Source organism: Anomalospiza imberbis, chromosome Z (genome assembly GCF_031753505.1).
Source record: "Anomalospiza imberbis isolate Cuckoo-Finch-1a 21T00152 chromosome Z, ASM3175350v1, whole genome shotgun sequence".
Taxonomy (NCBI): Eukaryota; Metazoa; Chordata; class Aves; order Passeriformes; family Viduidae; genus Anomalospiza; species Anomalospiza imberbis.
This window is the reverse complement of record NC_089721.1, coordinates 10,355,031-10,381,299: the sequence shown is the minus strand read 5'-3', so window position 1 is coordinate 10,381,299 and position 26,269 is coordinate 10,355,031. Positions and strand designations below refer to the sequence as shown.

General features: G+C 41.8%; 1 protein-coding gene across 4 annotated transcripts in view; it reads right to left on the bottom strand.

Moving 5' to 3' along the window:
- Window positions 1-24,821, bottom strand: part of RAI14 (retinoic acid induced 14) — an 85,618-nt gene extending 60,797 nt beyond the window's left edge. For 3 of the 4 annotated variants that reach the window (XM_068176674.1, XM_068176676.1, XM_068176677.1), the window contains exons 1-2: window positions 24,666-24,821; window positions 14,109-14,200 (exon numbers count right to left, since the gene is read on the bottom strand). In XM_068176674.1, the coding sequence (XP_068032775.1) occupies window positions 14,109-14,144 (36 nt within the window). In that variant the 5' untranslated portion in view covers window positions 14,145-14,200; window positions 24,666-24,821. Of the gene's footprint in view, window positions 1-14,108; window positions 14,201-15,140; window positions 15,291-24,665 lie in introns of those variants that run through there. The other variant, XM_068176675.1, reaches the window with a different exon arrangement.
- Window positions 24,822-26,269: the final 1,448 nt, after the last annotated feature.

Here is a 26,269-nt window from a genome sequence, read left to right as displayed (position 1 = left end):
TTTTCTATTTCAAATAAAAGTCAGATTCCATGTCAATAGACAAATTCTCTTTTACTTTAGTTTTTCTGTTTGTTTTGCCTCCAACCAAGAACTTTTCTCCAGGGCTCAGCAATGGCAGGCAATCTCAAATGTCTTAACCCTTTTCCCAGAAATGGAGACTGAAGTGACCTCTCCACCCATGCAGGAAGCAAGTAGTGGTAAAGATCCAGCAAAGGTCTCAAGTGGACTTTGCCAGAGTACTCCTGAAGTAGAAAGAAAAATGGTAGGTAGTCTCCTCTGTTGGTGTCTTCCCCTGTGAAAAGAGCCCAGGAACAAACAGAAAACTGACCAGAAAAGCAGGGAGAGAAGGGGGTGTAACACCAGAAGATCTATAATTTTGAGTCTTGCCTTACAAACCCAAGGTGCAACAAATCACACATTTGATAAGGATTAATTGCATGGAAAAACCAATTAAGTCTAGAAATGTCAGAAAGACTAGAGAAGACCCGCTAATTACATTATAAGGTCCTGTCCCCATGTTTAATAAGTAACAGTATACAACAGCCATGGTTTTGATCTCACGTAGCAGGCACTCAATCCAAGCTGTAGATTCTTAGCATTCTGCTTGCCTTCTACACAGCCATTCACTGTTAATTAATGTTATGCGTGATGGATTTCATAACCACAGCTCCTAGACCCTTTTAATAATTATTGTTGTGCAAATATTTCTGACTTCTGTAAACACTGTTACAAGAGATCACCTAATCCTGGTGGTCAGCAAAGCTGCTGAACCCTGGGAAGCCAAATTACTGTGTCCAGAAGCTACAACTGCATGTTCCTAATAGGACAGGAGCTGGCGACTAGTACATTTAAACTTCTGGTCATGTACCAATGCTATTGGTCAGCTTATCTAGTTTTGTCATACTTTAGACATCCTGGGTTGATATCCAAGTATGAAAGAGCCCAGGATAATGCCTAATGTGACTATTTAAGGACATTTTAAGATGAGCAGTAGGTTAGTTTTGGAACTTACACTTAATGTGCATGTGTTTGAAATGACTGGTAAAGAGACAAGACTATAAAAAGTCCACATCACACACACTCTGTGAAAGAATTCAGTACATTTCTAGTCTAGCCTTGCATGTTCATTGTGGCAGCATTCTGGTAAACATTGTGAATGTTTTCAAGATTTGCCCTACTAGCCAACCACCAAATGCACCCCTAGAATCAGACAGATCAGGTATGGAAAGATCTATGAGCTTTTAGACCAGAAAACAGCTGTTAGGAGAGCCTTCACTGCTTCTGTTCAAAGCCTCAGAAAGCAGTGACTTGCTCTAGAGCAAGTAACCTTCCCCGCAGAGGAAGGGACTTACCTCACTGGTGAATAGCAGGAAACCCAAGTTCATGCTGTGTACAGATCACTGCATCTCCACAAAACAGCCTACATCCCCCTCAGCTCTTTGAAATATCTACTTCAAAAATTTCTTTTCTACAAGGTGTTCCTTTGCGTTACTTAACTGGATATTCTAGGTGACAAGCAAAACCAGCAAAGAGACAAATGGTCTTTAAATATTTCAGTTAGTGTCTGATATAGAAACACTTAAATCTGGATTTGGGTTTTTGATAGGGTTTTTTTTTGTTTTGGTTTGGGTTTTGGGTTTTTTGGGCATGGAGGGTTAATAGTTTGTAAGAGCATGGATTTGGCAATATGTAAGTTTCTTTCAAATTTCTATACTTAGACTTGAAGATAAAAAAAAAAAAAAAACCAAAACAATGGCTGCTTTGAAGAAGACCTATCTAGAAACAGAAGAATGGGAATTCAAGAAATAAAGTCAGTAAATGGGGATAGTACTGCATAAATTCATACACAAATTCCTGAGGACACTGGTAATAATTGGAAATTGTGATGAATATTCTTTTCACATTAACAGTGTCAATAAGATAGCACACCTACCACTTCTATCAGATCAGAAAATGCACATAGCAAGATCTCTGTTTCACCACACTTGGTCTGTTTATAGTTGTATTTAGCATCCAGACAGTTCTCTTCTTTAAAACGGAGGCAAAGGAACTTGGGTGATGTAACTTAAGAACACACTGAAACCTGCCCCTATACTCAACTCAGAAATGCTCACAGCAGCTGAAGCATGCAATGCGAAATAAAGCTGGTTAAGAAAAACACAAGGGAATTGGTTAGGGAATAGGGGCTTTTTGGCATTCCTTTAAACCATTTCCTGTTCACCCTTGTGGAGTGTAATATAACCCTAAGAAAATATATCTGACCTCACTCCTTTCAGCTGCATTAAAAAGGTTTTAAAAGCAATTTAAATATCAGATTGCACATTCATAAACAACAGAAAAGAAAGAGGTTATACATATTATTGCCTTCATCTTCCACTAAGACAAGTTGGGGGAGTTTTTCTTGGTTTTGCTATTTTTTTTAAATTTAATGAGAACTTTTGATTTTCCCTGGGAGACGAGGTCAACAGACTAGGGCACTTCCTGTCTGCAGCAATGTCGTGTGCTTATGCAGACATGAGTCTTCTGACAAACAACTGATTTATTGCAAAGACGGGGTCATTACAATCGTGGCAAACAGCAAGATCACATTCTTTCCCCCTTGTTTTGCTTAATCACTATGGATTACTCAAACATACTTGAAAAGAAGATGCATTTCAGCTGTGTGTGAAAACTGACAATTCATCCAAAATCACACACACACAATGAAAGCAAGAGGGGGACATCTTCTAGGTTAGAGCATGATCATGCATTGACAAAACCTGTGAGGAACGACCGAACTACTAAAATGTAAAAGATGTGATCCTAAAAAGTCCTCAGTACCTTGTCACCACAAACATAGGTCTCAACTTCTCAGAAAAGATCATTAAAGGAGACTACCATCAGGGACATTAACAGCTTCTATATTTAAAGTCACCCCTCTGAATCTTACTGATGGAACCCTCGCACAGTCTTATTACACACATTTGGGACAAGCTCAAATGCCCTGCAAAGCATGTGTGATCTCCAGCAGTGTGCAACACTAAATACCAATAGATTTTAAACAGGGGGAGACTCAAGGGACAGAGTTTGATTTTTCTTGGTCACCATGGCCAGCTGACATACTAAAGTCAGAAGAGTCTGGCAAGACCCAAGCTATATAGAACTCTGAAAGTTGTTAGTCTGGGTAGGGTAGAAGCTACTTGTCTCTCCTTAAAGGGAATTTACACAGTCCACAGGTTTCCACAGTATTTGAGCATTGCAGAATTACTATTCTATCCACAACAATTACCCCACTGAAATATTTTTCCATACCTCGCCCTTATTTTTAAGGTGTGAAAGCAGGATAATAAGCCCCTGCACAAGGCTGCAAAAAATCACATTGAAAGATGAGGGGTTGAGCCTTTTTTCCAATCTCCTGACTCTTCCTTCCTTTACTGCACTGCATTGGCAGTTCTCATGATTTTCAACTATCAGCTTAAATAAATTCCAATGGCAAGATTTACAATGTCCATTCTCCCCCCACCCCCATGAGATTATACTAAGTTTGTTTACAGCCACCTTCAGTACATGTACCATGTACAAGGTTGTTTTCCTTATGTCAAAGGATGTAATTTTCTAATTGTGTTTGCCTTGTGTACAGAGCTGAAACAATCCTACTTTCATAAAACTGAAGATACTGAGCACTGCCAAAGTAATTTACAGGCCAGTGGAGGGTGAGAGGAAGGGAACCAAACATCAGAAAAACTATTAGTGTTTAAAACAGAAACATACATTTAAGAAAACTAAAATTCTGCCCCAGTTACAGTTATTACACCTATGGGAGTTACCCAGGAGACAGGAGAGGAAAATGAGTGGAAGAACTGCCAGAGAGCAGGAAGACTGTTGTTAAGTTATATTTATGCACAATTTCTAGATAGCAGGTTTTTTTCTTGTTAGCTTATAGGCAGATACAATCACAGCCACCACTGCAGCAAACAGGTAACTTAGCATTTCAAGAATAAATCATAAAGTGACTTGATCTTCATCTAAAAGTATCATGATAATTTGGGTTTGAAAGTGGGTGGAAGCAGATTATAAATCTAAATTCCAGGCATGGAAACTACCTTGTATGGAGTTCCAGGGCAAAATAATTACATTCTTATGCTAGCAAAAGAAACACACCGAAAATGATAAGTACATTTCAGCTAGGAGTTAATTTGCTAAACTTGTCTTTCTGGTGTCTGAAGAACACTTACTTCATGTTCATCCATTTTGCATCAGAAATTCTCAAACTGCACTGGGTGGCCTCCCTTCAACACTGCAAAGCTAAATGATAGAGATACTGTGTATTTTACAGGGTGAAATAGCAGCCATAGCTGCTCATTTGCCCAAAACCATGCAAAGACACAGTGAACGAGAAGAGTCTGGACACAAGCTTCTATGGCCAGAGGAGTGCCTTACGTTCCCCCAGCTAGCCTAAATTAAAAGAAGAAAATAATAAAGGAACTTTGGTGTTTACCACCTCATATGTAACAACTGAGCAAGCATCACACTTAAAAATGAGAAAAAAAACATACCATATATTATCCCAAAAATCCCAAGCAATTTAACAGTAACCAGTGGCCATCCTTCAATAGAAGAAAATTACCTATAGCCATTTTCCCCACACACTGCTCATGTCTGTCCCATCCCATTCACTATACCACAGTTCACTGCTCATGTCTGTCCCATCCCATTCACTATATCACAGTTTAGAAAACAATATAGATTAACATAAATTACATTTTTTTCTTAAATGACCCTCTAAGCAAAGCAAAATTACTCAAAAACATAAAAAAACAAAAGCCTACATCTGACCTCATGCATCTTACCATCATCTGAGTAAACGGAGATAGCTGCAGTGCATCACCACTGGAAACTTTCAAGACCTTTTGGCTGTGACATTAATTTGAGCTAATGTTCCTCACAAACACATGGAAACACAACCTTCCTCTTGAATGCACAACATGGTAAATAACCAGCACAGCAATCCAGCTGAAGCGAGACCTGGCTTGCACACAAGGAACCTACACTACGAGAAACAAAACCAAAACACACTGAGCAACTCCAAGTTTACAAGCAAACAACATATGCATTAAGAAGTGGTATTCACTACTGGAAACAAAAACTGCTGCCCAACATGAAGCCTAGGGCAGCTTCTTGCTGTGCAGCACTTCACATGCACAGCCCTATTTGCAACACCAGGGCTTCAGGGATGCACACCTGCTGCCTGCTGCATTTATCACACTAACACAGGACTGGAGACAGCTGTGAGACAAATCCAGCAAAATTAGACAGCAACAGGCTGTTTGTACCAAGTGGGACAGGAATACAACTGGGTGGTCAAAATGAAATCCACAAGAATCCCATCCTTAAGTATGCTGTTACTGTGCCAGTAACACACTCCAAGACAGTTTGAACTTGTAGTCTTTTTCAACAACGTATGGCATAAATATGTGGTACACTGCTCAGGTTCCCTTAGCCACAGTGAAGGAATTAAAGAAAAGGGTCCTGCTTCTTCTCCTGATAAGCACACAGAAATAATCAATAATGTGTCATCAACACACGGTCTCTCCCAAAGTCCTGTCTGGTGGATAAAGAATTGGCTAGATGGCAGCATCCAGGAAGCAGTCATCAATGTCTCCATGTTCAGATGGGGATCAGTGATGAGTGGTGTCCCTCAGTGGTAATGGGACCAGTACTGCTCAGTGTCTCCATTTGTGACACAGCCAGTGCCATCCAGTGCACACTCAGCAAATTTAAAGATGACACCATGCCAAGAGGTATGTTTGATTGATGCCATCCAGAGGGACCCAGACAAGCTCAAGAAGCAGGTCTGTGGGAACATCATGAGGTGTAACAAGGCCCAGTGTTGGTGGTGCACCTGGGTAGGAACAACCCCTGGTACGAGCACAGGCTGGGCATGACCAGACCCAGAGCAGCCCTGCCCAGAAGGGCTTGGGGGTGCTGTGGGTGAGAGGCTGCACATGGCCCGGCCATGGCACTCACAGCCCAGAGAGCCAAACGTGTCCTGGCTGCATCCAGAGCCCCGTGGGCAGCAGGGCAGGGAGGGGATTCTGCCCCTCTGCTCTGCTCTGCTGAGACCCACCTGGAGCACTGCATCCAGCCCTGGGCTCCCAGCACAGGAGGGACAGGACCCACTGGAGATCAATGAACTAGAGTACCGCTCTTTTGAGGACAAGCTGAGAGAGATGGGGTTGCTGAGCCTGGAGAAGAGAAGGCTCCAGAATCGCTTACTGTAGCATTTTCATACTTTAAGGCAGCTAGTAAAGAACAATAGAGAGGGACTTCTTCTCCAGACCTGTGGCAAATAAGACAAAGGATAATGGTTTTAAACTAAAAGAGGGTGGACTGAAACTAGATGTAGTGGGTGGCCATTATTCCTGTCAAACAGAATCACAGAGCCCACCATATCAGTCCATGGAGCCAGAATTTTGGTTTTTGTTCTTGATTCAATGCTCTTTCAAGCAGACTGAAGTCTTTCTTCTGACTTCAAAGGGCCCTATTTCAGGCTCTGGATAACCAGACAGGTTACCCAAGTTGGCAAGATTCCTAAGAAGTTTCCACCACATACAGCAAAGAAGCAAAGATGAAAGAGGAGAGGTATGCACCCACAAACTGAGCCATGCAGGTATGTCAGGCGCATATATACACATTGGCAACCACATTATTTGCAAAGTTATTAAAATACCTTTGCTTCTATCATTGCAATCAAGTCAATGCAAGTGTTCTGGACAGTTAGCTGTGTATTTCATCTAAGACACACATATGCAGCCTATCTGGGGAAGGAGAGACCTCAGAAAGCTATGCAGGAGTAAATTTAGCCAGTTTCAGATTATGTTTTGCTAATTATACTATGCCACGTCTCAAAATCTAAATAGTAGAAAGTAGCACTAGTGTAATGTGAAATAAGAGCACTGCTTAAAGAGCATTCTACTTCAAAATACTTCAAGGTAAATATGGAGTCCACATAACAACCTTAATACTGGAAGAGGTAGTACCTGCAGTAACAATAAATGTGGATATAAACTGTGAGTCTAAGAAATTAAGACATCTTGAAGCTGTAGTTAAAAGACATTCCACTGTGATGGCTTTTGCCAGCTAAATGTTAACAGTACTTTTAAAAGCTTAAGCTGCAGCTTTGTCTAGATCATTTAGGTCTTGAAGTAGGCAAAATAGCTTATTAAACAGGTTTTCAGATGTCAGAACAACTACACAAGTCCAGACTTCCCATTTCCAGGGAAGAATGGCCACTGATACAGTGATTCTACTCCATGCTTTAGCTTCACAGATATTCAGAGCACGCATGAGATTATCTTCAGCCCACCTCAAATGTGACAATGTGCAAGGAAGCAAAAAAGGGCTTGACATGTCCCTAATGCTGGATATTTTCCTGGACTACACACAATCAGAACTTCTTGAAGAATAGCACTAGAATGCATTTCTGGAATAAGGTATTTAATACACCTCTTTCAGTCTGACTCACTCTTTAGCTTGTTGTCTTCTTGTATCATTCAGAGTCTATCAAAATATAAGCACAGATTGAAAAGGTTCAAGTCTCCACTAAAATAAAGTGTATGGGTGTCATATTCACTAGATAATATTACAGCAGATATTCACAGCAAACTGTCTTTACTAACAACTAAAGACAAGATAAAAGCCTTCAAACACAAAGACTGGGCCATCCCTTAAAATCCTCTCCTTCACATGAGTTTTAACAGACAACTTCATATCAGATCAGATCAGGCACAAGCAGTGCCAAAAAGGAAGAAGGGATATAGTGTACCACAGTAAGGACACACAGACTGCTCATTTATAATTTTAAAATTTATTTTACTTTACATTTAAATCTTACTAAAGATAAACAAATAAATGAAAAAATACAAATGCTTTTTTTCTAACTCTTCCAAAGTTGGAAGGCCTTTGAACTTTTGTGCTCTCTTTAAAGAGACACAAAAGAAATGTTTCTACACAAAAAGATTCATTTCTTGTTACCAATAGATTAAAAAATACGAGTTTTCTCCAGTTTGTATATGCCAATTTGCCTTTCTTCTTCCTACTCACTCCCATTTCATAACCATGTTTAAGGAAATGTGTTTATTCAAAGTAAACTAACTCCAGCCCAGGTTTGTCTACTGTAATTCCAAACACCACAGCACAGTTCTCATTTATCCAATTGCCTCTCCTTTCTGTCTCAAATGTTTGGAGGTGCTGCAGGTGGTTTACAGAATATCTGCAAGTTATTAAGCCTTAAACACTTCTCATCCAGAGACAGATGTTCAACGGGCAACCCACAGCAGCCCAGTTACTTCTTCTCCCAAACAGTTACCAAAATAGTAAGTCTGACCCTTCAACTGTCCCTCCTTTCTTCTCCCTTTCAGACCTTCTTGCTTCCCTTCTGTTTTCCCACACCCTTAATTTGTCAGTCTTCACTTGTCTTCCCCACTACATTTTCTTTTCGCCATTGAAAGAGATGCTACATAACTTTTGGGATGATACTGGCCCCCTCACAGAGGGCTCCTGCACGCCAGAATTACCGTTCACCTGAATAAAATAATTTTATATGTAGACCAGGGGATTCCTACAGTACTCTGAGGACATTCCTATTGTGAATAATAAAGAAAATACGCTTCCTGATGGCAAGAGGTTCACCCTGAACTGACTGGAACCAGCAGCAGGTCTCACTCTACTATACTCAGTACATGTTTAATTTCTTTCCTGGACAAAGCAGAGCAAGCTGAGTAGAGCACAGAGTATGCTCAGAACTGGAGGCATGAAGCCAAAGAGCAGAACATGGGGTGGAAGGTAAAACTGTTGACTCCTAACAGAGAGAGGGAGAATCAGGAAGCACAGCACCTGTTTCAAGAGGGAAAGAAGGTTCAATTTTTCATTCCCAAGAAGAACTGGTTGAGGGCAATCTGCATGCTCCAGAGATCAACCCTCCATCACACACTAGTGGAATCAAAGATTAATACTGAAGAACACAGTAAACTGAGCAAAAGCTACAGTCATGATGATGTGTTCCAGCCTGATTCAATCCAACACACAATATAAGTAGGATACTGAAATAAAAGCAAGCTTCAGTAGTTCATTGTCTAAATAATTGTGTACAATGGTCAAACAACACTGCCATTTCACTTTTTTTTGCCAGAGAGAACTTGGTATGTGGTGGTTTTTTTGTCACAATTACTGAAAGTATTTATGTACAGAGCAGATATTGCAAACTTGAATCCCATGCTCCTTTTTAGGTTAATTGTAGCTTTCAGTGGACAGAGCAATTTAATGGCTGTTTTCAGGAGATCCTGCTTTATTACTTTTCAAGTTGCCCCACCCAAGTTTTGTTTTCCCACACATTCAGCTCAGAACACACAAGAACACAGATTTTAATTGAATGTATCCCAGCAATCTTTCCATTCCAAACCCCTGAGTTTAGCTTTTTATACTTTAAAAACTGCTAAATGTAATTTCACTACTTCAAACATTTGGCATTAAAAAGAAATGCCAAGGCTTAATTAACATAGTGTCTAGATTGAGATTTTACACTACAATTTACCTAGCTGGTCCATCATTTTGAGATTTATGTAACAATGATTACAGCAAAGGCCAAAAAGCAGAAATTTTCATTAGAACTGCAAACTTCTCCATACCCATGAAATAGTACAACAAATAGGCATTTCCAAAAATACCAGAAGTTAAAGCTGGTAAGTAGCACTGGGGAATCCCAGCCTGACTGGGATTCTTCTGCTTCTGACATTAGGTACCTCTTTTGGTGAACTGCACAGTTAATTTTCAACTTTAAAAGATGCTCTACTATTTTAATTATTCAGTATTGAGGATATTTGGAAACAAATCCCAATTCTAATCTTCCTGTCCATTCAACAAGATAGCAATTAGAAGAAATCTGGTCTCTGTCAAATTGCAGTATGTGTTTTTCAGATGATCTTCAATACTTACAGAAAAGTGTCCTAAAGCTTTTCAGTTTTTGCCTATAGGCTTAAGACAGTGAAAACAATCCAAACCATTAGAGCCTTCACACAATATGCCTTTTCTAGACTAACTAAGAACATGGTTAAAAACCCATCTACCTGAACGAGCCACTTATGCACTAACATCATCCAAGTATCAAAGAGCTAGATACTTAAATATGTGTAGGTGCCTGAAAATGCTGACGAACACCTAGCCTTATTTAAGAAACAGGCAAAACATGTTTAGATAGGCTTAATCTTCACACATTTGAAAATCCACTTTGCCACTGTTTAAGATTCTGGATGCTTTTGAAGTCAGGCCACAAACTGACTAGTTACTACAGAAAATACTACAATCTCAAATATTAGAGGCATAATTAGACATCAGTGGCTATATTTTGAATAGCAATTTTTCAAAATCTGCTTTTCTAAGCAGAAACTATGAAGAACTTCTGTCTTACTGGGCAGAAACATTCATTCTCTATTGTGTGAATAAACTATGGAGTGTGTATAGACAAATTCAGCTCTGAAGTGATAGTTCCTGGTATTACTGTGGCAACTTTTTCAAGTGTTACATGTGACAGCCTCTAGCAACAATTAAAATAGCCATCCTTTTAGGTGGTCAGCTTTTATGTGTCTAATGGTAGGTTTTGAGTTTGATAATGAGAAGCAAGAGATGAGGAGAGTAGAGAAAATACAGCTTCTCATACAGAAGAGACTTGCTGCTTTGTCAAGACATGATTGCAGTTTCTGTTGTCTACACATTTTTTAAGTGCGCACATCCACTGCTTAGCTTCCAGTCTTGGCATTTGCTCCCACCCAGGCACCCTGTTCACAGATTCCCAGTGTACAAGCATCTTCCTGTGACTACACATCATGCTTTGACAATAGTCATTTGTGACAGAGCAATAAATCTCATTCCTTCTCTTCAAATACGCATGTTCACATGGCAACAGTCACCCCCAGGAAGGATTTCACAGCGATTAAGTGTGTCAAGGACAAAGGATTCTCCAGTTAATGGGGCTGGCTTCACACACAGTAAATCAGGTGAAATACAGGGATACAGCAAAAGCATGAAGTGAGGAGTCTCTCTTCATCTAAGAGTCATACTGTCATCTCAGCTGTGGACTACATCAATCCTGCTAAATATTTAAATTAGCAGCCTTATTTACTTGTGTATTCCTGCAGCTCCTTTGCTGGCATGCCCACCCTTACGCTCTTTGCACCAGTATTCTCAGGGTGTGATCTAACAATGGAACTAAACCAAGCAACAACCGGATAAAGGGATGTCCTGCTGTTGCTCCTACTTCCACCATTCCTCCCAAGGCTGACCCTACAGTAACACAGAACAGAGAGTTACCCACCTGACATTCACCCCACAAATTTTTCCATCACTTCTTGTCCTTTACCTGGCTTACTGCCGGGTCAGATACTCTCAAAATGAGAAGAGCAGATGTGGAAAAAGAGCGAGCAGGGCCATTTCTTTCACAAGCATCAAGACTGGCATCATCTGAGCACCAAAGCAATGCCTTCTGGCAGGGACACCAAGAAATATACTCAAATATTAGCAGGTACACTCATTTTTAATTCAGCCACTGTAGGAAAGCCTAGAGAGCTTCAATACATCAGTGAAATTTCCTTCATGATCTTCATTCTGGTACAGAGTTTGATGTTGTCAGCCCTACTGCTGGAGAAGTGTTTGTAATTCCTGTTTCTCATGCACATCTTGAAGACCTACCTCCTACTCATACCACTCATTTTTTAGTGCTAACAATGAGATTACAGACAAAGGTACTCTTCCTTACTCTAAGACATCTTCAGTTCTAAAATAAAATACATTAAAGATTTCTTTTAGAGTGCAATGAGAAAAATACTCAGTCCACCCCTTGTGACTTCACCCTCATCCCCAACCCAAGAGCAGTTACCATATCTTATAAATTGAGATGAAATACAACCAATTAATTCCCATTAAAAAAAACATCCTTTTTCTCCCCCTCAAAAACTGTAACTAAGAGCAGCTTCTGGAAACTGAAGAGAATTTTCCTTGCCTATCTTGCACAAAATATAGGACAGCTCCTGTTGGTTGCCTTCAATTATGCCCTTAAGGCTTGGCTTCAAAACAGAGGAAACCAGACTGCCATGGATTTAGACTGTTGTGCTCTTAGAGATGCATATCTAAATTTTAGGTATCTGAAAAATCCTTTGTGGTCAACCTTGTCTCCAGCCAGTAGACAGCAGTAGTATCAAAACAGCAGTTACGTTCAGACTGTCCTTGATTTTGGCATACACAAGTTATCAGGGCTAGATAAGTGAGGAATAAGTAAACCAGTGCAATTTATAACAGTGGCTGAACTCCTACAGCAAGGTCTGGTTTCATCACACATGTCACTTAGCCTTTGCTCTAGAGCAGCAGCCCAGCCAAGAAGCATAAAAGTGTGAATGAAGTCATCCTAACACATGGGCACACCTAACTTCCAAGTGTGTTCGTGTATTAGCCAACAGACCGCTCTCATTACCCAAGCAGATGCCTATTAAAAGTTTTAGCGGTGTGGGTGAACTCAAAATAGCAATTGCTGCTGCTCATTGCAACAGGAGCAGTGAAGTCTGACCACGGAACTCAAGCATTTTTAAACTGAAAGGCAAGTTCAGTGAGACAGGACACCAGAGACTTGTGACATTATTTTTATTTGGTGTGAAGTGGCACAAGCCAGTGTGCCACTGGCTGATACAATCTGGTGACCAGCAAAATCAAATACTGTAGTGAAAAGTGTTTCACTCTGCACACAAAATTAGAATATTTCTGGAATATTCTAGATCTTCCAGAAAGCAAAGGTTGGTTTACATATTTAGCTTGTTTATAGAGGCAGTCAAAAAAGAAATACCTCTTGCTAAACTGAAGGAGTGAAGCATCCAGCAGTGCTGCTGCAAGGACACCAATTCAGCAGCTGCAAATGCTAACCTGCAGCTCAAAAGACTTTCTGAGCAGTAGCCAGCACATCTGCAGGTGACATCACAACAGTAATTCTACCTTCTTCTGCTGCTGATGTGCACTACAGGCTGGCTAAAGACACATTACTCTAATGGTGTGCTGTGAGACCATCTTTACAACAAAACACCCACTGAGGGCACTGTGAATCTTTACTCCTGAACATCAAAACTTCTTAAGACACTCCATTTTCACACCTAAGCATCTTCATCCAGCATGGCTGCCCCAGGACCCCATGCAAATCTGGTGATGACAAACAATACATCAACTCTTTCAAAAGTGCACAAAAAATTAGGATGAAGAATGAAACCCTACATTCTCCACAGATCATGAAGATTTGTTACAAATTCCACACGATATCTGGAAAGTCAATTAAACACAAACTCGCCTATTTCACAGACTTCTTTCTAGCGACACAAAAACCTAGGATGAGTAGTAGTAGGTACAGGACAGCAAGACTAGACTACAGCAGTTCCACTGCCCAAAGGGAAGTATTGTTTACTACACATGTTGAAGTTTGGGTCTCCACCAATACTTCTACAACAAGCAAGATTATGTGCAGCCTAACGTCTCTCTAAATGCAGTTCTGGAGATTGTCCTGAGAACATCCACATTTATGTCTTCCTTCCCCACTGCCCAAGCCTTCTATCCACCCCTCCTGTCATAGTAGAACTGATAAACCACAGCTGCCTTAATTGCTCAGCTGGTTCCTGTATTCTTGCTGACAAAGAAACCCTGCCACAGTCTGGGGAGACATTACGTTAAGTGCTCAAACACCACACTGATAAGAACGGTATTAGGTTTAGACAGAAATATGATTGGGTAGTAAAGTCCTTACGAGGCTTAACCCTAAACCTGGAACAAAGTTCTAATCTGGGCACCAGCACAATCTAACAGAACGTCTGCAGACCCCACAGACATATATGATTCAGCTATGGGGACCAAGGTAGTAAAATACTGTTAATTTGCATAACAGATAATGGCTCTACAAATAGAAACAGCCTACTCCATACTGTACTCAGCTGTTGCCTTTGTATTTTCTTCTCTGTAATTCATTAACCTACAAGCTTATCAAGGTGGGAGTGAAGAACTTGTTTCCAGCATGAAAACCAGCAGTCAAACATAGCAGAAGTACTTACGTCACTCTTCCTGAACTTTGCTTTTAAGCTCTTCATGCTGATCACATTCAACCTTCCAAACCTTTGAGGAGCTTTTTATTCTTCTTCAATATCTAAACAAAAAAGAAAGAAAGTAAGATTCCAACTTGATACCATTCAGTTCACTGGCAGGCAAGTCACAATTGAATTTGCATACCTCTATCAGTCTTTGAGGCTTTAGCCCTCAAGCTTTAAAAAAGATTAACAGCCACTTAAGGGAAACTTTCTCACTGTTTCTCTAAACTTAGAAGTAAGCCTAAATCTGACCACCGAATTGTAGAAGAAACGTTTACCAAAAACTAAGCTGTATATCATGTTATATTAATGACATCACCACATAATTAGGTCACCAACACATTCATACATGAGCAGATTCCTCTGACCACTGCCTATTTTAATATTATCACCAGGAGAGCCATTTGTAAAAATAGATTATGCAAAATCATAATTAAGCATGCAGTCATTCATTAAAACTCCACCATCCTACCACCATGGGTCTGCGCTGGGTAGCAGAAGTGCCACCATTATTCTATGCACAAGTACAACCACTAACCAAACTCTAACTTGTACTTCAGCCTTGCAGGACACATTACTAGGACTGCTCAACAAAACACAGTAGGCAGAATCACCTGAGCAGGACAGAGGTTATTGCTGGAAGAATTGTTTTGGATTCTTCCCCATAGCAGGGGAACTCTATGTGGGATTTTAAGAGCCATAGCTGCTTGAAACTTGGCAGTGCATTATCACAGTCGTGTTCCCCCTTCCTCCCTTCCACATGAAGGAAAGCAGCAGTTGAACAAACATATAAAACTAACCTAACAGACAAGCTGCAAACTCTCACAGAGGAAAGTGGGTGTCTAGAGCAAAGTTTCCTACAGAAAGCTTCAATGATACCACACGTTGCCAATCCAACATAATGGTGAAAGCACATTAAAGTAGCATGACAATGTGATTTTTCCTAGAGCACAGCAGAAAATCATAATGAGAGAGCAACAGCTGGACTGGCAAATGCACCTAGATAAAAATGTTCCACATTTCTAGTTTTACAGTATGCTTACTGAAATAGTTAGTTGCTTTCATCTACAAGTTTTAGCTGCTATACAAATTCTTCCTGAAGGAACAGTTTGAAGTTAAGGATGTTCAGCTGTATAAACTTCCTCTCTCCACCCTAGAAAAAAAAGTAGAAGTTTTACAAGTCTAGTCAGATAAATAAATAACTGAAATAGGGACTGAAGCATAAATTCAAATAGGTCAAGCAGGGTCACTATGTTTCACATCACTCTTCAGAAACAGTAGAGTACAGTTTGATAATCAAAGGGAGATTTATCTGTTTCATAAAAGTACATCTCATTATTAAAGGCAAGTTTCTTTGTTCTACATGATGAGTTTACCATGAGTTTTCAAAATCCAACTACACAGCACACTGTGAGTAGAATATATATATATATGCATATGAATGCTTCCACAAAATACAGCCCAAACTACCATTCAGGAATAGCAATCAGTGCTAAGTAAACATGTTATTTAGTTCAACCCCATATTTATCTGACAGCGATTTAAGACAAACTCTAAACTCAAGTACATTTATTTAAAAAAAAACCCAAAAAAACCCAAAAAAACAAACTCAAACAAACAAACAAACAAAAATCCCATACACTAAATACACACAAACACATTTCCCACAAGCTACACCCCTCCAGTAGGTTGCAGTAGGTAATCTGGATGGGGTAATTCTGCAAATTGTTAAAAAATCATTAGATTGAATTAAATTACTCTAAGTCTAATTAAGCAGTCATTTCCAAGCCATGTCAGATCCCTGACTGTGTCCAAGTAGATGAACAAAGGGTTTCATTCAAAATTCCTGCATTTAATCATAAGGAGAATGAGTTTGTGGCATTTTGTTTAATTCTTTAGCAGAAAAAAAAAGAAAAAAGGAAAATAGATTTTGCAGAACCTTTTCACTCCCTGACTCAGAAGAAAATTTCTTAGCTTCTATCTGGGTAGAATGGAGTATTTGTAAAATAGTAAAAAAAAATTAAATAATAATAACTGAATAATCAAAAATAAGGAATTATTTCAGATTGCTCTGAGAGAAGCATACCACTTGGTTTCTGCTATACCTACCCAAACTTTTGAGAAAGTTTTTAAATTACAGCTGTCATAATCTGCACTGGAAAGGAGCCTGAACCTCAGCAAGACCCCAATAATCTTCTAAATTATCCTCTAGTAACATCAAGGATGATGAGAACTGCAAATACCAGGATACAGACAAGAGAAATTCCATTACTCACCTGGCTTTCTTTACATACCACACCAGCAAAAAAACCCCAAATCAAACTAAACCAAACAACCCCCAAATTTTATGAAAAAAAGAACAATGTAAATAAATTTAAAGATGTGAAACATTATACAATAGCCCTCAAAACCCAAAACTTTACAGGACTTTGTATTTTATAACTTAAATATACTTTGACTAAAAAAAGTAAACTGTTTAATTGGACTGGTTAATGAAGTAAAAATAAATGCCATGCACAGGGAATTGAAAACAAGAAATCTTTCCTCACATTGCCAAAGAATTGTCTGCTGTAGGCTGTCTTTCCCCGTCCCACTCCCTGAGCATTTTTGGCTCCTATGGACAAAAGATTTATTATAGCTCCCAAGGAAGACAAAGCGCTCAACTACAAGGCTGTGGGAGAGATGAAAACTCCTTGTAGGTACAAAGAGCAGCTGCAAAGCTGGACCCTCTTCTCTGAGGAACCTGTAGGAGAGTCTAATTAACAAGTTTTGCAAGCACTCCTAATACATTATTCTCCTTCTTGGGAGAAAGGAAAAAGCACATTTTATACACTGAATGTGAAACTCAAATCCTCAGCATAATTAAAAAAGCATGCTCAAAGCATACAAAACCAGCATTCCCAAGCTTAGTGTGTTTTTCACATCTGTATTTTTTTCTATACAATGTAGTTAAACACAAACATTAAGATTGCAGTTTGTCCATCATATTGCCCACAATCCTTCAACCGTAGAGATAAAAATGCACGAAGTGGTGAGGGCTGCCTTTTCTTGTCACCGTTTTAAAGGAGGAACTCCCCTCTCAAAGGGTGCAATTATTGGAATTGATGAAAAAGGAGGTCAGCATCCTGATTCGGTGGAGCTTTATGACAACTGTTCATTTGCCAGAGGGGGGATAAAGGAAGCGCCATTAAAATTACTCTCCTGTTTTACAGGATAGGAAGTGACTACTAGAAATTCACCAGGGAGCATCAAGACGCTTCAAAACAATATCCTGCAATGAATAACAGGTATTTACAAGAAGCAATCTCAACTAATAGTGGCATTTCTCTGCTTTCAGAACAAATGTGGTAATAAATATTGAGTGTTGTCATTTCATAGCTGCAGCAAGTTAGCAGCAGATAAGTGCTTAACTCTAGGGATTCTCAACAGCTAATGCTGATCACGTGCTTTTAACCATTAGCTCCAAAATTAAATATCCAGTCCTCTATCTCATCTTCCTTTAGCTTAACGTTAAGAAACAGCCCTGAGGAATACAAGCCACGAAAAACATCTTTAGGTAGGTGGTAAACCTATCTAGCTAGAACAAGAGACATTGAAGTGGTGGTAATCTTTGGCCTCAATAATTTCATTGCAACTGTGTTTTAATAAACAATACAATCTTTAGGTTTAAATGTAGGAAACAGATTAGGATAATCTTCCCCACTGATTTATAGTGAGATTTGTGCAAACCACAGTAAACAACAATACTGACATTTTCCCCTTTCATTAAATTGCATTAAAATCAGAGAAAGGCCTTTCAAACAATGTTAAAATTAACTCCTTCGGGGGACCAAAATCTAGTGATGCAACAAAGAAAAGACTTGATTTCCCTAAGTAAAATTGGAAGTTTACTGTTAAACCTTATATTATGCACAGTGTTCATGCTAATGAGTCACTCCTCACTCACAAGTGCTGAATTCAATTAATTTAGGTGTCAAAAATCTTGCATCTCTTTCAGAACACCCTGAGAAGCCTCCATCTCACACAGAGCTTTTCCACAGCAAAGCATGACTAATGTTTCAACTAATTTCCCCTTCGCCTCCCAAAAACACTCCAAAATTTTTTTTCAACCTTGAAAGGTTACAGGAAAGATTTACAGACTCTAGGCAAGATGTGACAACACATGTGGAGATGTGGGGGAAATGAAAAAAGAGTCTGGAGTGTGGAAGAGTACTCCTGCTGCTATACACTTATGACCTCCTTTGTGTGGCTACATCTACTCTCATGGGGAAAATAAGGGGCCCCAGAAGTATCTTCCCTCAAAGCACACCATCATTTACCCTCTGGATGATCACTTTCTAAACCACAACCCCAGCTCTGACCCAGAAGCACAGCCTAGCAGCAGCCAGCACTGCAAAGCAGCCAGAGGCATCAACACTAATGCATCCCTTCTGCTGATCACCTTCAGTATCCAACTTCACAAATGCTTCGCATCCCTGAGCTTCCCTGACCTACCCTCCAACACCAAGAATGTGCTCCAACCCAAGCTGCTCTTATCATGGCCAAAGTCACAGTGCTGCCTGGAGGAATTAGCCATTGCTCAGCCTCTTTGGCTGCTCCCACATAAACTCAGCAAGCCCACTCTGTCCTAAAAAACAATAATCCACCCAATACCCCACCCCCCCGACTACTTCCTATTTCCATCCAGCTGAGCATATTCTTCCATTTCTCAGGCCAAATCAGAGAAGGATGTATGATGTGACCAAAAGCTACAGGAATATTTCCCCACTCTTTATCAGCACAACTCAGTTTTTCCATCTTGAGTGACCCACCCTCCTGTCATAGGAAAAGTCAAATGGAACAAAATTTTATAAACTCAGTGTTACCTTTAAAGACAAATAATTCTTGGCTTGGTTAATCTACTATTACTTACTAATGAAAACGCACTGAAAAATGCACTGAGAAGCCCAAGCACTACACAAGAGTAGGAGTGATTTATATACAGTTAATCCCACTCTAAACAGAATCCGACATCAGAGATAGCAAGGGCCTTGGGTAACCTAGTGCATTCCCTCTATCTGCTCACAAATCACTGGGAAGGATGTGCTGAACTGTACAAATTTGAGCAACTGAGCCCAGAAGTTAGAGCGCCATAGATGATGCAACACTAACAAATCTACAGCTATCGCTCCTCTCTCCAGGACACTTTGTATCAACTCTTACCCTTCCTTTGATAGTCAGAATTTGCAAATGTTGAATTATCTTTTAATGGATTCAGCTGAAGCAGTACTGGCCTCTGAGGATGCCACACAGACAATATAAACCCAGGCAAGATGGTCAATCTGGGGATATGTGCAGTTTGTTTAAACAGAGTATTCAAATGCAGCCCTAGACAGCCAGAAGAAAGCTAGCACCAACAAGGCCTTACACACAATGAACAGGAGCAAGTTAGAGAAAAATCAAAATGTGACATTGCCCTGATTTGTTTACTTGGCATATTAGACAGGACTCTGGGCAAAATTCTAACTCAATTAAATTAAGTCCAGGGAAATTTGTCATCCACTCCTTACACACAATTTTATTCCAGTCCCATTCCTGTTCTTTTGTGTGGAAGTGTCTATCAACACACACCCAGGCACAACAAAAGAGACAAAACTTGTTTCATGAACTGGGACACACTGATGCTCCTTCTCTGCCTCCAATTTTCTTTTCTCTAAAACAAAAGCACACACACACCCTTGCACAGCCCTTAATTTTGAGACCATCTTCTTTAATTTGATTATACACAAGATATGGTGCAGTCCTGAAGACTTTTCTACATTCAATATTCAGCTCAACTGGATGAGATCAGAAATAAAGAATCTAGCTACAATTTCCAATAGAGAAAAATGCCTTAGAGTCCCACTTCTGAAATGTCAGTTCTTAAATCAGAAACCCACATGGATAACAACAGCTAGTACTTGTTTATATTTCCTTCCTAGTATTCTGTTATCAACTATTCAACTTAATGTTCTTCAGAATCATCAAACACAACAAACTGTACAGTTGCAACATTAAATCTATGAAGAGATATATCCATGACTTTATGGATTAATATTCTGAAACAGCCTAAGGCAGAGCATTCACCTATTAGGGGTGAAATTAGAAAGACAGGAATATCAAAGCAATTTACCTAAGACACTTGACAAGCCCCACTCCCATAAACACCTTGGAAGGGTAGCCTGCTGGAACCTACTTTATTCTAGAAATACTTTCAGAGACTGTGCTGATAACACAGCTCCCCTTCTCAGCTACCAAGTTCTTGGGTAAATACATTAGCTGATGTAAACTTGAGCATCTTTTTTAACATTATTCAAAAATTTAGAGTTTCATGGGGTTTCAATCTTCAATAAAAAGGACTGAAAATTCAGATCTTTTTATTCTGGAAGACTCTCAATGCTATAAACTAGCAGGGCATCAGCAAGATTAACACCTACATTTGGTAAATGATATTTGTGGAATGGTATCTATGCTGCCATTCAATGAGAACTGGACAGGCTAGAAAGCTGGGCAGAGAGGAACCTCATGAAGTTAACAAAGGCAAGTGTGGGGTACTGCAGCTCAGGGACCAGCACAGGTTAGGGGTTAGTCTGCTGAAATCCAGCTCTGTCCAGAAGGACCTGGAGTCCTGGTGGACAAGTTAAACGTGAGCCAGCAATATGTCCTTGTGGCCAAGAAGTCCAATTGCATTTTTGGAGTGCTTTGGGAATAGTGTGGTTCAGCACACTGAAGGAAGTTCTTCTGCTCTGCTCTGGTGAGGACATATCTGCAGTGCTGTGTCCAACTCCAGGCTCCCTAGATCAAGAAAGGCTAGGAACTTCTGCAGAGGGTCCAGTGGAGGACACAGATGGTTAGAGAACTGGAGCATCTCTCTCACGAGGATAGGCTGAGAAAACTCAGTTTGTCTGGCCTGGAGAAGAGACAGTTGAGAGGGGATCTTATCAATGCTTATAAATATTTTAAAGATGTGTGTCGGGAGGAAGGGGTCAGATACTTTTCAGGCATGCCTGGTGACAGGACAAAGGGCAACAAGCATAAATAGAAACACGTGAAATTCCATCTGAATATGATGAAGAACTTCTTTACTTTGAGGGTGACAGCACTGGAACAGGCTGCCCAGAGAGGTTGTGGAATATCCTTTTCTGGAAATATTCAAAATCTTCCTGATCACAATCTTATGCAACCTGCTCTAGCTGAACCTTTGGCAGAGGGGCTGGATTAGATGATCACCAGAAGCTCCTTCAAACTTCAGCCATACTGTGATCTTAATGATAAACAAGTGATTTTTTTTATGATTTTATTCAGGTTTTTGAAATTTATATTTAATAGCAGTAGCACTAGGTGCTTATACATATTGAAGAAGAAGATACAATATTTAAGATATTTCTCCCAGCCTTCATAGACTTACGAATCTTCACGTATCTCTTAGAGTTAGCATGCTGGTGTCTCAGGCAAGTAGTTGTAAACAAGGTCCTCAGAAAGTACTCAACCATCAAAACTCTGAAGAGATATTTCAGGGTGTCCCACAGTGCCTTTAGGAAGTCAGACATCTGCAAGAACTAACAGTTGCTCTCGCCCCTCTAAAGTTATGAGAAAAGAAATGGAACATGCTTGGCTCTTGAAGTTACAGAGTCACAGGCAGACCAGCATACAAATTCTTTTCATGTTGTAATGACTGAACAAATTTGGCTTTCTCTCTCCTCTACCAACAGATTCATGTGGGAGGGAAAAAAAATAAGACTCATCTTGTTTTACAGTATTTTCAGTACTGGCAATGGCTTCCAGGCAGAAAACCAAAAGAAGACTGTGACAGCTTTAGAAAATGTACATAAATTACTACAGCATTAATCTAACATGCAAGTTCTGCCTGCAGAGGAAGAACTTGTCGAGACCTAAAACTTCCCAGGAAAATGCACTAACCATGAGGCTCTCCCTAAGATGTGACCATCTCAAGTTGAGCACACAGGCCACTGCCATCACCTCCAGGTGTTACTGGCCATCTTTTTCAGGACCTCAACACAAGGGAAGGATGCATTCTTTCACTTCTGTGTGCTTCCACTCCTGTAGTCCTTGGCAACTACCTGGACTGTCAGCTAGTCCAAAGTGCCGGTGAGAGCTTCAGTTGCTCTCAAGAGTTCAGCAGACTAGCACGTCTCTGGCAGCTGGACAGTGACAAGCTCTGCTCTAACATATTACCAGAATTATACCTGTTTGCATTACATCCTCTGAACCCTAAAAGCCCATGATCAGATGACTCTAAATATAAGGAGCAGCCAGGATTTACAACTCTGAAAGCAAAGCCCAAGCTACCTCAAACACAGAGTTATCACCTGCATGCATCCACAGGCACTTAGACATCAGTTCCAAAAAATGCTGGCAAGCAGGGAGGCTTTTCAGACATGCAAGAGGTACACAAACAGCAGGAGCCAGCTGCTCAAATCTATAACTCCAGAATATGCTATGGATTGCTGTGCTTCTACCCTGGAATTTTTAATACTCTACTATGTCTGCCATTAAGCAAGGCACTAAAGCTTTGAATTTGTTCTAGTTTCCCTTGGTTTTTTTTCTCTATATTTATTTCAAGCACTATCCCCGTGCAAAAAGAACTAGACCACAATCAGCTCCCAAAAGGAATGTGATTAGGGTATTGTTGCAGCAGGATTTAGAAATTACCAACATCTTACACAAGAACTAGCTTTTATGTTTCTCCAATCACTGCCTCTCCCTCAAAAAAAGGCATGAAGTCATCAGAGAGGGGGAGAAGGAAAATTGAACATACAGAAAGAAAAAAAAAAGGAAGATATGAGGCAAGCAAGTGATGAAATGCTTACATCACTTCATGAGATGAGCAGCCTCCCATCTAGACTCTTCTTCACTGCATGTTATCCATCTATCTCTTGTTTCAGGGAAATAGAGGGGAGGAGGTAGCATTTTATTGTTTTGCTAGCAGATGCACTCTTGGAAGGGGAAAAGAATAGCAGAGGGCCAATATTTTTAGAGACTGGTAGGATGGGTGTCTGCTACTGCACAGTGACTTACTGGCACTGAGCTTGGCTTCAAATCAAGGGAACCCTGAGCTCATATGGTGCGTTGTTCAACTCAGAATGCTCTTTCACTCTGGTTCATACAGCTGTTATGCAATTCTTCTATTAGTAAATAAAATCTCATTCACAGCTTTCCATGAGTGTCCCAAGACAAGAGCCAAGCAACTAATTGACAGATATTTACTAAATTCAGTTACTCCTATTTAATCCTGGAGACCAGAAAACATTTCTAACATGATGTATGTGTAATTTTTGGCATTTGATCTATTTATTTTGTTTTTAATGACACAGTTAATCTACAACCTGCTAGGGTAGAGGAGAAGAAAAGAAAAAGGAAAAAAAAGACTTCAGCTTCTACGAAAGTAGCAGTAGACTGGAAGTGTTTTATATCGGTGCTGCAGTAAGCACATTCATATTTACTATAGAAGCAAACGGGAGAATTCGTTAGAGATCCTGCAACACTGTTAAAGCGTACTCTTTTCACAAGGAGAAAGTTAAGAATGTCACAAGTGGCAACAGCAGACTGCAGAAGGCTTGTGCTGCCAAACGCTGTGCAAGAGGAAGATAAATCTTCCGCATGCCATGTGAGAAGTTAGAAGCACAGGTTCTCGACTAAACTCGATGCTATTCCTAAAGCAGACTAGTTAATCTTTTTTAACAGCAACAGAAAATCTGGATCTTTTAAGCCTGCGCTGCCATAGGAAGGCGCAGCCCCCTGCGCGCCCGCGGGGTACAGGGATCCGCGGCCGGCAGCGGGGTGGGGGGACCGGCGGAACCCGGCAGGACCCTTCCTTCCACGGGCTCCCACCAAACCCCCGGGAAGAGCACCGGGACAGCCGGGGCCACCCTTCTGGTCGGAGGGAGGACTCTGAGGGTGCCCCCGGAGAGGGCTTCATCCCCATCAGGGTGCCCCGGGACCGGCACTGCCGCTGCCGGGGCTCAGGCGGACGCGCGCTCTCAGGGCCCCCCCACCCCGGGGCGGCTGGGGCGGCCCCGCCCGGGGCCGAGGGACCCGCGGAGCCCCCTCTGCGGGCGGGCAGGGTGCGGGGCAGTGAAGCGGCGGTGCCATCCCTCACCCCCGCGGGCAGCTGTCACTGCCCGCCACGCATCTTGAGAAGGAAACAAAACAAAACACAGCAAACAAACGTAAACTATAGACTAAATGAAAATAAACAGTCAAGCGGCAGCCACTCACGGGCTGCGTCCCCCCGCTGCTCCCCGCTCCCCCACACCGGGCAAACGGGGCGCCCCGGCAGCGCCCGGCGAAGAGAAGGGAGAAGTTCCCTCCCGTCGCGCCCCTCACAGGTCTCCCCGCCCGGGCTGCGCCGGGGCAGCGCCCGGAGCCCCCCGCGCCGTGCGGCGGAGGCGGGAGCAGGTGGGCGCCGCACACAAAGCCCCATTCACGGCGCCCGCCGCAGCCGCCGCCGCCGCCGAGCGCGCACGGACCCGCGGCCGCCCTCACCTCATGGAGCGCCCGCGTCCCGCTACGCCCGCGCGGCTGTGCCGGGAGCCGCGCACCGAGCGATCCGCGGCGCTGCCGAAGGGCGGAGCGGCGGCGCCGAGCGCCCCGGGACACTCGGGGGCGGGATGGGGCGGGAGGGCGGCGTGTCACGGCGGCCACGTGACGGCGGGGGCTGCGGGCCCGCTGCGGGGAGGGGGCTCGGCCCCGCCCCGCTCGGGAGCGGCCGCGGAGGGGAAGGGCGGGCGGCGGTGGGGGACGCTGGAAGGAGACCACCCTGCTGGCTCAGGGCCGGGCGTGCGGGGAGCCACGGAGTCACTGGATATGCCGAAGGGCCCCATAAGGATGGATCGTCAGAGCCCAGCTCGTGGTCCTGCACCGGACAACCCAAGAGTCACAGCATGTATGTGAGAGCATTGTCCAAGCATTTATTGAGCTCTGCCAGGCTGGGAGCTGTCACCACTGCCCTGGGGAGCTTGTTCCAGTTCCCAGCCAACCTCTGGGAAAGAACCTTTTTCTGGTATCCGACCCAAAACTTCCCTGACACAACTTTAGGCCCTTCCCTCGGACCCTGTCACTGCCACCCCAGAGCAGAGTTCAGTTTCTGCTGCTCCTCTGCCCCTCATGAGGAAGTTGTAACTACAATGAGGTCTTCCCTCAGTCTCCCCGAGGCTGAAGGTGGGTGCCAGTCCACTGCCATCTTTGCACGCTTTAGGATCTCCTTAGGATAAAGCTGGGGACAGGGGGCAGGGGCCAAACCTGTGTCCAGTTCTTAATGAAACACAAGTGCTTCAGGACATGAGGGAAGTCCTGCGTTTCGGTTCTCCCCAAAGCTTCCTTGTATGTCAAATGCCCATTTGTCAGAACTCTAGGTAGAAAGGACTGTTTGAGAAGAAAGAGAAGTGGGCTGCTTCTTGTTCAGGACCCAAATTAATGACTGGTGTAGTGTTTGGCTACATAGGAGCTTAGAGTAGGAATCACAAGTGGGCTTCAGAGCAGTACCAAGGTTCTGATTCATTGGATGTGTCCTGGAATCAGTTTCCCATGTAGGTAAAACCCTTCTTCTCAAACTTGAACCTCTGGAGCACCCTTTCTAGAGTCTTCTGTCAAATCAATGGCAAATCACCTTGCTACCTCACCAAAAACATCACCTGTCCAAGATCTTGTACATTTTCTCTATGAGTTAACTTGTTAAGTGAGCACCTGCCTACCATCCCATCACAGGAGTCCTGCCAGAGCTGCTTTCCATCTACTGGTCCCACTGACCACAGCCAGGCTTTCTGACTGAGAAAGTCTCCTTTAATCTCTGTGATCGCTCTTATCTTCTCTGTTCTCAACACTATCCACATCTACTGAAGTGGCAAACAGTACAGGGAGGAAATGAGCACTTCAAAACTTTAGGTGATTATTTTAATAGTAGCAAGTATTGTTATTAAACAAATACACTTGATTATCACCAGAAGTATACTTTCCTCTGCTAATCTGCAGCCCTTACCTTGCTCAATTTGTTCTGCATGTGTTTTGTGTCTGAGAACAGCCATCATTGTGCCAGCTCTGTTTCTTTTATTTTTTTTTATTAAAAAGACACACCCCAAAATGTTAACCTA